The sequence below is a fragment of the Staurois parvus genome, unplaced genomic scaffold (assembly GCF_062004578.1).
Source record: "Staurois parvus isolate SC_StPar_1 unplaced genomic scaffold, SC_StPar_1.0 ptg000599l, whole genome shotgun sequence".
Taxonomy (NCBI): Eukaryota; Metazoa; Chordata; class Amphibia; order Anura; family Ranidae; genus Staurois; species Staurois parvus.
The window spans coordinates 566,488-578,831 of record NW_028318395.1 but is presented as its reverse complement, the minus strand read 5'-3'; the positions used below and the strand labels follow the sequence as shown (position 1 = coordinate 578,831).

Genomic DNA, 12,344 nt, shown 5'->3' with positions numbered 1-12,344 from the left:
GGGGTGTGCTTGATGAGGAAGAGAGGCTAGTTCCCCATTTGGACTGGACTAAATAGTGGCTATGGATCCTCCCACTGCCATGTGCAGTCAAATCAACTGAAAAGGTTGGTGCACTGGGCGGGAGGAAGGGTAGAGTCCAAGATTCATGTACCGGTTTTTGACGTCATGTACACTGGCAGCTCCTAAACTTGCGTGTAGGAACTTTTGGAATGCACCTTAAACATCTTGTATAACTGGATGTGCACATAGTTGTTTGCCTATTTGCACATTATATGCATTGTACTTGCAAAGGTTAGATTGCATTTGCACTATATTTGATATTTTGTATGATTATTAATTGCCTTCTGTACATTAGTTATATTTATAGCACTAAGTGCGGGGTGATATGTTTACATTTGTTAGGGGGTTATTTTTATAGTAGTTAGTCACTAATTTTAGCACTGTTGGCACTTTCTTTTTACTATGTATTTTTGATATTTGCACATTTATTGATAGCACTAGGCACTGTCACACAGATTAATTATAATGTATCAAAAATATTCTTTGATATTCACACAGCAGCTGTCAAGTTTATTTTAACACATTTAGCATTCTATTTTAGCATTGACGTCTCATATATTTGGAAGCAGCTAGTGGTGCTTGTTGTACAGCTTATGTATTTAGTTTGGTGCCACTAAATAATTGGGGCTCGTTCACACTATACTAATTTCTAACTCCCGCCTTTTGCACGGTTTTGAAGCGTTGTGGTGCGGTTTTAACGCTTGGTAAACGCCTATCAAACTCCTATAATTATTATATTATTATACAGTATTTATATGGCGCCAACAGTTCACTCAGCGCTGTACATTACAATGAGAGACAATACATGAGACAATACGATAACAATACAATGTGATACACAAGGGGTTCGAGGGCCCTGCTCCTTGGAGCTTACAATCTAGGAGGGAGGGGATAGTGGTACAGGAGGAAAACCTGTGGGGGATGGAGTGGTAGGAAGAGTGGAGGAGATCGGCAATTAGCAGAGGGTGGGGTAGGCTTCCATGTAGAGGTGGGTTTTCAGGGTGCACCTAAAGGAGAGGAGAGTAGGTGATAGTCTGATGGATTTGGGTAGGGAGTTCCAGAGGATAGGTGATGTCCTGGAGGCTGGCATGGGAAACGGAGACCAGGGAACTAGAAAGAGGTCTTGTGAGGAGCGGAGAGTGCGTTTTGGGTGGTATTGGATATTAGGTCAGTGATTTAGTTTGGGGCAGTATGGACAGCTTTGTACATCAGTGTGAGGATTTTGAATTTGATCCGTTGGGCAATCGGAAGCCAGTGGAGGCATTGGCAGAGGGGGGTGGCGGAAACGGAGCGGTTGGTAAGGTAGATGAGTCTGGCTGCCGTATTCAGGGTCAACTGAAGCGGGGATAGCCTGTGGTGAGGCAGGCCATTGAGGAGGGAGTTGCAGTAATCGAGTCGTGATATGATGAGGGAGTGGATGAGTTGCTTAGTAGTTTCTGGGGTTAGGAACGTGCGGATTTTGGAGATGTTGCGGAGGTGGAGTCTTCATGAGTTTGTTAGTGATTGCACTTGGGGCTGGAAGGATAGGTTGGAGTCAAGAATGACACCAAGTATTCTGGCTTGTGGGGTGGGCCTGATGGTGGCATTGTTGGAGGTGATGGAGAAATCAGTGGGGGGGGGGGGTGCGCGGGCTGGGGGTAAGACTAGGATCTCTGTTTTGGAGAGGTTCAGTTTGAGGAAGTGGAGCGACATCCAATCTGATGTGTCTATAATGAAGTTTAATAGTATTAACGCTCTGCGACCGCCTCGCAAAAGCCTGCCAGGCGTTTGAGGAGCGTCACCATAGGCTTGAATGGGAGGCTTCAACTACTCCTGACTCCACATGAGGCATCAATTTTGCCGCGACGCTAACGCTTCAGTGTGAACAGTACTGTGTGCTGCCATGTGTAGAATTTTCATAGGCGTTTGAGGAGCATTAAAAACTCTTCCCAAAGGCCTGTCTAACACCTACTAATAAAGCTAGTGTGAACTTAGCCTTACTTTAAATTTTGCATTATTTTAGGTTTCTGGGTATGTAAAAGGTTCACATACCATCTTAGCTTGTGCCATAGCTTTCTCTGGCAGAACACCTCAGCATTTGGCTCTATCTGTTGCCTTCTTAACCATGTGCCTACTGGGCACTTATACCCCCTTCTTTACCAGGCCAATTTTCAGCTTTCAGCACTGTCGCACTTTGACAATTGCGCGGTCATGCAAGATTGTACCCATATGAAATTTTTATCATTTTTTTTCCCCACAAATAGAACTTTCTTTTGGTGGTATTTAATCGCCACTGGGCGCTTTGCAAAAATTTCTGTGTTTCTGTTATAAACTTTTTCAAACAGGTAATTTTTCTCCTTCACTGATGTGCGTTGATGAGGCAGCACTGATGGGCACTGATAGCCGACACTGATAGGCAGCACTAATGAGGTGGCACGGATAGGCGGCACTAATGAGGTGTCATGGATAGGCGGTACTGATAGGCAGCACTAATGAGGTGTCACGGATAGGCGGTACTGATAGGCAGCACTGATGATGGGTACTGATAGACAGCACTGATAGGTGGCACTGACTGGCGGCACGGCTAGGCATTGACTGGCGCAACTGGGCACTGACTGGCACAACAGCTGGGCACTGACTGGCAGCACTGCATTGGTGGGCACAGGTGGGTGGCACTGCTGGGCACTGGTGGGTGGCACCGCTGGGCAGCACAGGTGGGCGGAACTGGTGGGTGGCACTGCTGGACACTGATCATCAGGACACTGATCATCAGTGCCCTGATGATCGGTGCCGATCCCTGCTCTGACAACTGCCGGTTCTCGGCAGTACTTTCCTTGCGCTCTGACACCGTGAGGAAAGTGCAGCCGAGAACCAGCAATTGCATTTCCCGGTGATCGGCGTGTCATTGGACACGGCTGATCACGTGGTAAAAGTCCGCTGTGATTGGCCTTTTACCACATCATGTGATCAGCTGTGTCCTTAGGACACAGCGATCAGAGATCGCCAGGGGCGTGCAGGAGAGCGCGTTCTGGGAGGATGTCATATGACTCCCTCCTCCCAGAACTAGCCGGCCGCAGTGTAGCCGTCATTCGGCTATCTGCGGTTGGCAAGAAGTTAAGGTTTTGCAGGTTGGTTCAGGCAACTGAAGCTGCCTGCATTTTTTTTTTTTTTTTTTAACCCTCACCCACGTCCTAGTTGTTTCACTGTTCATAGCTTCTACTGTTCAGATTTTTGTATAGCCATTCAGGTTGTGCAGTGTGACAGCTTTCCTGTGCTCTGATTGGTTAATAATGAAAACAAACCTTAGTAACTCCTTTTTCCATTTTTCCTTTTTCCTGCAGTATTGGTTAAGAGTCCTCATTTAATCAATGTAATATTCATAGTCAAGTATAAAAACACTTTTTTTTTTTTTTTTTTTTTCTTTTGTAGCTGGTGATTTTGACAAAATATGGAAAGAACATTGCCAAGATGAAGAGAAACTTTTTGAATATGCTGCTGCAATGAAAAACTTGGCGGGTAATCACTGGCCTAAGAAGTGTGAAGGAGAAGGCCGAATCGAATGGTGCCTTGGGTAACTATTAAATTGCATGTTCTTTAACATTGCTGCCTACGCAAAATTTCTCCATTGGGAAAAAATGTAAGGTCCCCACTCTTGAGTTCCCTTACCTCCCAGACCTTAGTTTATTCCGTAGTTTGTGCTGATTCACTTAGATCCTTTCGCTTAGTTCACATGGGCTTACTACAGGACATACTCATACTCATGTGATGACGTTGTTTACTCACAGAGGTATGAAGATGTTCTGTGCACCGCCATTGAGGCAGTTCCATTCACGTCAGGGCCGTGCACCTGCATGAATGTCAAATTGGGACCTGCGTCTATGGCCGCTGTGGCCCATTTGACATGAATAGGACTGCCTTTACGGAGATGCACGGAACACCTGTGTGTCCCCGTGTGGGTAAACACAGCCCTCGCATGGGTGTACACTGTAGTAAGCCCTTGTGAGCAAGGCCCTTTTCTAACGCAGCATAAATGCCTCTTGACTCTAAAGCCAGCTATATACAGTTTAAATTTCGGCCGGTCCAGCAGCTTGAATCATGCTCTGAGTTTCTTCTTACAGCATGGCTATTGCAGCAGAGATCAAGGCCCACCAATGCACATAAATGTGCCTGTTTTTATACGGTCTTGGTTGCATATCAAATAATTTATTTATAAAATTCTTGGTGTTTGCAATGCCCCAAAAGAAAACATCTTTCCAAAATGGGGACCCAAAATTTTCTATAGTATCCAGTTTAATTCTGTCAGTTTTCTGGGACAGCTTAAAAGAAAATTGAAAATGTCACTGGCCTTAAAGGTTCATTATTCCCTGTAAAATGTTTGCAAATAAGTCACTCTAAAGGGAGACATGTCTTATGGGTAAAAGCCATTGATGAAAGGAAGGATGTGATTGATTGTTATAGGCAACACAGACACATTTCTCTCCATTAACTTTTATCAGTCTGTCACACGCAGTTATCTTCATGTAAATGTTTGTGCACACTTTTTTTTTTAGTAAGGCAAAGTACAAGCCACAGGAATCTTCCAAATGTATTTCAGTGGATTGACCACAGAACGCCAAATTTAGTTGCCATGGTTTGCTGCATTATACGAACCACTGATAGGTAGCAGTTGAAATTTTCCAGGATCCATTTGAGGAGGTGCACACTTTCAAATATATGTCCACTCACTTCTGCTTATTAGTCCTAGAACTAAAATATCTGTGCTGAAAAACGGACTGAAAACCACACATCATTCTATGCAAAATAAAAAATAAAATTAACGGGAGTTTCAATATTTGTGGTGTTTTAGTGAGTTTCTTATGCACAAACTTTTGTTATGCTTTAGACTCCTTTCACACATTTCAGTTCAGTTTACATCTGCCTGCTGGTGTCCTTAACACCCATGACTCACCCCTGCAGTTAGTGGGGGGATTCTCCAGTGACAGTAGGATATATACAAAAGAGCCGACATTAAAACATTTTTTATAAAAATGGCATGCAGGCTATCACCCAAATCCCAACACACACACTTGATATTGGGGGGAAATTGAAAAAAAAAAAAAGCATGAAGTCCCACTCCCCAGTCCATTCCAAGCCCTTTGGGTCTGGAAAGGATTGCGGGGTGAACCTCAGACTGAAAAATAAACGCTTTGAGGTCCCCCAAAAATATCCATATCGGACCCTTTATTGGAGCGTGCCTTGTGACAAACCTGATGCTGTGGTTGTGGGGCTGCGGGGAGTGACATATCTTATTCTGTAAGTCTCCATTAATGAGGGTTAAGGGCTAGAAGCCTTTGTCCTCAAGTATCCCCACGCCCCAACAATGTTAAGGGCATTTGGCTTGGAATGGTTCAGTAACTGCGCACACTCATGTGATTTTTGATTTTTTTTTTGATTTTTTTTTTTTTGATTTTTTTTTTAGTAAAATGACAGAACTGAACAATTTTTGTAAAATTGTATTCCTAGTGTTTGTCAAGAATATTTCTTCAATGGAGGAAAGAGAAAAGCGCTTGAAAAAGATGCAAGGAGAGCGGCCTTAAATAATCATCAGTCTGCTGCTTGTGAACAAATGCTTGCTTCTGGCCTTAGCATTTCAAATGGCAACACTCCAAATCAAGAGTAAGTAGCTTTACATGTTCGCCTTCATTCATTTCTTATTTATGATTTTATCAAAGCTTTCTAGGAAAGATGGATAGGTATCAAAGATAAATCATAGTGTATGTTTGAGGTTTTGCATTGTTTACCATAGTAATGTTTTGACTTTCACATTTTTACTTGCAGCCCTTTCATATTTTTGTTTTTGTGGTTAAAGTAGAGATTTGTGGATCAAACTACAGCTATCAGTGGCTCAGTGCAGCCATTGACTGTTTGCCTAAAGTTGGCCATAGACTGTGTGATTTTTTTCTTTCCTACAACCACACAGTCAGTGTTGATTTGGTTAATCCCTCCCGAGGATCTATTGTGTTCTCCCGACGGGGGGGGATCCGTCCTCCTTCAAAAGATAGAAAGGGGGAGATTTACTAAAACTAGTGCACACAGATGCTGCTTAGTTACTATGCAGGCTGCACCAGATTCTAACTTCAACTTGTTCAATTAATCTTTGACAATAAAATTTGTAAGCTGAATAGTTACCATTCACGGCTGCCCAGCTTCTGTGTGGTGCATCAGTTTTTTTGTAAATCTCCTCCAAAGGGTCTTCTCATTGCACCAAATTGGCCCAAAAGAACATGGTAGACGAACAGACCTACTGGCAGACTTCTGGCAGATGAGCCTTGGCATCTTCCAAACAGACCAAACTTATTGGCCCAAGGTCCACTGTTACATGCTGCTTCTCAGTCACTGGTTTTAACACCATGGCTAACTAACAAGTCCCTAAAGGATGCTTGTATCTTTGACTGGGTCATTCCCACTTTGTTCAAAGCAAAGAAATGCAACTCTCACAAATTTTACTATCACATATGAAGGCTTTCTTTGCACAAAGCAAGGATGAATGGCTGACCCATAGGGAATACTCCACTTGTATTTTAGCCTTTTATGCTGGTCTCGACCATACACATTTTATTTTGGGTGGAAAATGTCTACAGCAGAGGGTTTACTAGATAAGCAGTCTGTAGCTGAATAATTTCTCCTCCAGAGCTTGATTTTTCTATTACATAGTTGACTGTGAAGTTTTTAGTTCTTTAACTCCTTGACCTCCGGAAGGTTTTACCGGTTTGAATTTTATTTCACACAAATAGAGCTTTCTTTTGGTGGTATTTGATCGCCACTATGTTTTTTTTTTTTTTTATTATATAAATGAAAAAATACCGATATTTTGTTGATTGGGCTATCAGGTAAAAGTTCATAGCCCCCCTCCTTCCCCAACAGCCCCAGAAATCTATGTTTGATTAGCTGCTTTGAAGTTGCTAAATTATTAACCCATCCACGCTACAGAGGAACTCCTCTATATAAATGTGAAATAAAATATCAGTCTAAAATGCCCAAGTTGCATTTGATCAATAGCTGCGCAAATATTGTGTGACATGAAATTGCAGCAGCCACCCCTTTATGCTCTACGGCCTCTGCTTTCAGAAAATGTTTTGGTATGCTAAGTAGTAATCTAGTAAAAAATTAAAACCTGATTTTAGCATGTTTGAAAAATCTCAAAATGGCCTTGGACAACTGGTGGTTAAACAGAAGTAGCAAATTGTAGTATTATCTGTGAAATCTATTTTTGCAAATAATAGCAAACGTTTGACACGTTAAGTGATTAATGAATTGTCAGAAATGTTTTTTAGCATGAAGTTGTTACCATTCAATTATTTTTCCAACAGATTTCACCTTCCTGGGAAGATCAGGTTACTTGATGTAGGAAGCTGCTATAATCCATTTGTAAAATATGAAGATTTTCTGGCTGTTGGTATCGATATTGTGCCTGCTGTTGAGGTAACAACAATTTTAGAGTCTAGGTGACACCCGTACACGTGTACAAAATAAATGCAGTTGATTACAAATGCATAAAGCTAATGTGGAGTACAGTAACAGTATATACGTAATAGTATACATCAGACTTCTTTTATGTTATTAATATATTGGAGTTGATTTCCTAAAACTGGAGATTGCAAAATCAGGTCACTTTGCACCATAGAAATGGTCACCGGGAGCAAATCTTCATGCTGTACCTCAGTGGAAACACACCATTATTATTCTAGCTAATGTTATACCCCTTCCACAATCTTTCTGCATCTTCGTGTGTGTGGGCCTATAATTTGAAAATGTTGATGGCGATAAAGGCCCATTGTCTGAATGTAGATTAAAGTAAAAATCCCTTTCACAAGCTTGGAGAATTCATACTTAGCTTATTAAAGGATAAGTTCACCTTTTGACCAAAAATAATAAATGTACTTTTTTTACCTGCAAAAAATGTGCATTTATTTTTGGTTGCAGGAGCCTGTAAAGCATTGCGCCAGCAATCAGCAGATCGCTGGTGCCGTGCAGGTTTCCTGCAGATCTGTCAGTATCTCTGCTTGACCACATGGGATGTATGGGCAAGCAGATATACTGACAGAATCCATGAACTACCATGGTGCTCCACAGCGCCATAGTAGTTCATTGAGAAATGCAAGCTGACAGCCGCTGAGGTTGTTGGGACTCGCAGTTCATTCATTCACATTGATTGAATGATGGGGCTGTGTGGGTGGAGCCATGCATGGCTGGGCTCTATTTAAAAAGTGACAGCTCGTACGGAGAACCTCTCCCCGTATTGCTGTCAATGGGGGGGGGGGGGGGGGGGAGGAATTGGGCGGCAACTGCAGCATTGGGAACATGTTACATGCAAACTGAAAAAAACTAAAAATGGGTGGAACATGTAACCTGTTCCCATAGGTGAACTTATCGTTTAAGATAAAATGCATATCAGTGGAACTTTTAGTAGACGTGCATGACAAAATAAAATTGCAGAGCTGTTGCAGGCAGCTAGAGTTGTATGCAAATCTCAATGTTTCTTGCAAAAACGTGTTTTGGTCCTACCATTTTCATGTCCCAAGCCTCCATTATTGATCATTAAGTCTGTCCACCACTGAAAGGGACTGATGGGAAGAATTTAGAGGTGGCAGAGGCATTTTTATATCCTATTCTCTAAATTGCTCAGCTTGTGACATTTTTTTTTTTTTTATTTCATTCTTTCTGCATGAACATGAAATTTTTCAGGACACGCTTTCAGGGTCCTTGGCATAAAGGCGCAAGAAGTACTAATGCACAGTGTGTTAGTGTTAAGGCAATCTCTAAGAAAAAAAAAAAAACACACACAAACAAATGTACACCCAAAGGCAATTCAGCTGGGATAGCTGGTGTGATACGGTAGGGAGAGGGCTACGGATTTGGGGAGACAGGTCATCACAGAGGTTAGAGTAGTCCTAAAATTGTTGAATAGTGATTTAGAAAGCTGAGGGACACATAATTTCTCACAACTACACTCCACTATGGGAGGTCTGAAGGTTTTGGTTCTTAAAGGGAACTTTAAAACTACTCAGGAAAGGAAAACTTTTGAACCAAGAATGTTAATTCTATTTGACACAGAAATAATGGTCTAAATGTGGACTTCCGCTTCCTAAATCACAATTTAACATTTTTATTACTATTCTAACCTCTACGATGACCCCCCCCCCCCCCCCTCAATTCCATAGTCTTCTCCCTGCTATATCTCGCCAGTTATAAAAGCTTAATAACCGTTAGTATGCACATTGTTTTTCTCTTAGATATTGTCTTGTTAACACTCTACTAAAACTGTGTATGAGTACTGCTTTGCTTGGACCTGGATGACGGGGACATGTCCTGAAAAATTGTATATTCGTGCAAATAAAGTATAACAGACAGTATTCAGTTGTTCCTGTCGCAAGTGCACTAATACAGCTACAATTAAAGTGATTGGAAAGGCTAAAGGTAAAAAGCCCTGTGTGCAGTAGATCCCACCCAATACTTACCTGAACCACATTGCGATCCAGCAATGTGCACAAGAGCCTCTGCTCTCCAGGGACTCTCCTTCCTCATTGGCTGAGACAGCAGAGGGAGCCATTGGCTCCAGCTAGTGTCAATCACAGCCAGTGAGCGAATGGGGGGGGGGGGACACAAGCCAGGGCTCTGTGTATGAATGGATGTAGAGAGTAGTGGCTCAGGAGCATTCCTGCTTGGGTGCCCTCATAGCAAGCTGCTTGCTCTGGGGCACTTGGCAGGAGGGAGGGGCCAGGAGCGCCGGCGGGGGAACCAAGAACAGAGCAGGTATATATACTGTGTTTGTATGAAAAAATTCCTCAGATAAGTATTGGGAGGGGGGGCTGGTGCACACAGGTTTTGTTTTTGGTTTTTTTTTTGTTTGTTTGTTTTTACCTTCATGCATAGAATACATGAAGGTAAGAAACCTGGAGCCTTTACAACCACTTTAAGCAGGATACAATCCAAATAGAGATGCACGTTGTCATTTATTTTCACATACTTTTGTATTGTTTCTGAAGGATTTCCCGTTACTTGAATGGCAAAATAGAGCACAATGCATCCAAATTCATCTTGCAGGCCTTGTTCTTGCCCAGTGTTTGTGTCACTTCGTAAAGATTAGAATTCAACTGGAAACCATTTACTTTCTGAAGTCCATGCAGTGTCTTTCCCTTACCTGTGTAGTAAAACACCGCAAAATGCATGACAGTGCAGGCAGTGAGGACAAATAAATGCCTTGGTATAATTTTTAATAGTTTTTTTTTTTTTTTCTTTCTTCTAGACGGTCTACAAATGTGACTTCCTGAACTTGCAAATCCAGAGACCACTTCAGCTTGCACCTGATGCCATTGAGGCCTTCCTGAGGCAGCTAAAAAATCCTATAGATTATCTACCTGCTGAACTGTTCCATGTAGTTGTCTTTTCCCTTCTACTGTCTTATTTCCCATCACATTATCAGCGATGGATTTGCTGTAAGAAAGCTCATGAACTACTTGCACTGAATGGCTTGCTGCTCATTATCACCCCAGATTCTTCTCATCAGAATCGTCATGCTATGATGATGAAGAGCTGGAAAATTGCCATTGAATCTCTTGGTTTCAAGCGTATGACATACTCCAAATTTTCCCACATGCATCTCATGGCATTTAGAAAAACATCACTAAAAACTACAAGTGATCTGATTACAAGGAACTATCCAGATATGCTTTACATCCCTCAAGACTTCAATTATGTTGGAGAAGAGGAATACTCCAGCCCTTTATGTGCCAGATCTGAACTGGAAGATGAACAGTTAGCATACACATTTTCTGAGCTGCCAGAGGCTCCTTACGATTCTGACTCTGGAGAGAGTCAAACCAGCTCAATGTCTTTCTACGAGTTTGAAGATCCTATTCTCCTCCTAAGCTAAACTGGTCCTAAATATTTCCAATGCCAATAATACTGTATTGCCAGTGGCAAGATACAGACTTGAACCAGAAAAATAAACGTTTACAAAGTTTGCTATTTTCTTACTCCTGTATTTTAGAAGTTTTTACTGCTGCGGAAAACTGGATGATACTTTGTAGTAATGGTTTAACAGTTCTTGTTTTTTTTCTTTTTTCTTTTCCTTCTTCAAGGTACCAACTGTATAAAAATTAATCCTTGTAGTGTTGAAGGCTAGTATTTTTATTGCAAAAAATAAATTTGCATCTTTTTTTTTTTTTTTTCCCCACCATTATTTTTGTTCATTGTATGTGCACTATTCATTTTTGTAAAAGCAATATTTTGTCTATCCTTTTGGGTAATGCCTTTTGATGGAAGGAAATTCCAAAGTATCAAAAACCATGTTCCTCCTTTTTTTTTTTTTTTTTTTTTTTTTTTTTTTTCTACACAATAATTTTGTGTACGTTTCTATCAATAATAATATTGCACAATTAGTAACTGTAACAGTTTTTGGGAGAAGTATATTGCACATAAGGTTTTATCATCTGTTGTGTAAACGTGATTTTTATTTTTATTTTTTTGATTTTGTTTTTTTTTCTTCATCTTAATACCTCGTTATGAGATTTTGCACTGAATATAGGTTTGTCTGTTCTTCTAAGCTAAATAACTTATTCATTTTATTCTTGGTTTGATTTTTAGTTTGTTCTCAGTTGAAGTACACGTGGCGAACAATTGCTGTAAATGCTTGATATTTCCTGGTATGAAAACATCAAGTATTGACACCACAATCCAGATATATTTCAAATCACTTCAGTTTGTTTATGCCAGTATTATGCTTTGCAGAAATGTTTGTCTTCCTAATAAAACTGTAGGCCATGTAAAACAATTGTATATTTTTTTTGTTTTTCTTTAATTAAAAAAAAAAAAAAAATCTCTTAGAGTGGTTAGGAAATTAGAAACAAGTGCCTGCCGTTTTTACTTGTCATCATCTAATTGCTGGAAGTAATATGTTAATTGTTAGGCACATATGACAATTTAATAAAAATGTTACTGCGTGAGTTTTATGTTGGCATGCATTTAAATTGTGATCTGTAATGTGGCAAGGAATAATGCTAATAATATACAATCATTTCATGAAAATAGAAATATTTATTTTCATTACTTCAAATTTGTAACTGTAACCACCATTGTTGAATATCCAGCACAATATTTTAAAAATAGAATGTATTCCTTCAAAAATGCAGTCTGATGGCAGAAAGAAATCTAAAGTTATTACATCCAAGACACTTTTTTTTTTTTTTTTTTCAGTTTCTTCATTTTAAGTACAGAATGGGTTTCATTATTTCGTGGTGTTCACATTGCACTTTACAAAGCCAAAA

The 12,344-nt window shown here is 40.6% G+C and overlaps 1 protein-coding gene across 1 annotated transcript in view; it reads left to right on the top strand.

The window, feature by feature from the left end:
- SAMTOR (S-adenosylmethionine sensor upstream of mTORC1) overlaps window positions 1–12,023 on the top strand; it is a 46,977-nt gene extending 34,954 nt beyond the window's left edge. The window contains exons 2-5 of the mRNA XM_089692662.1: window positions 3,469–3,610; window positions 5,542–5,694; window positions 7,389–7,500; window positions 10,325–12,023. Coding sequence (XP_089548788.1) covers window positions 3,469–3,610; window positions 5,542–5,694; window positions 7,389–7,500; window positions 10,325–10,951 — 1,034 coding nt within the window. The 3' untranslated portion in view covers window positions 10,952–12,023. The remainder of the gene's footprint in view (window positions 1–3,468; window positions 3,611–5,541; window positions 5,695–7,388; window positions 7,501–10,324) is intronic.
- The last annotated feature ends 321 nt before the right edge of the window (window positions 12,024–12,344 follow it).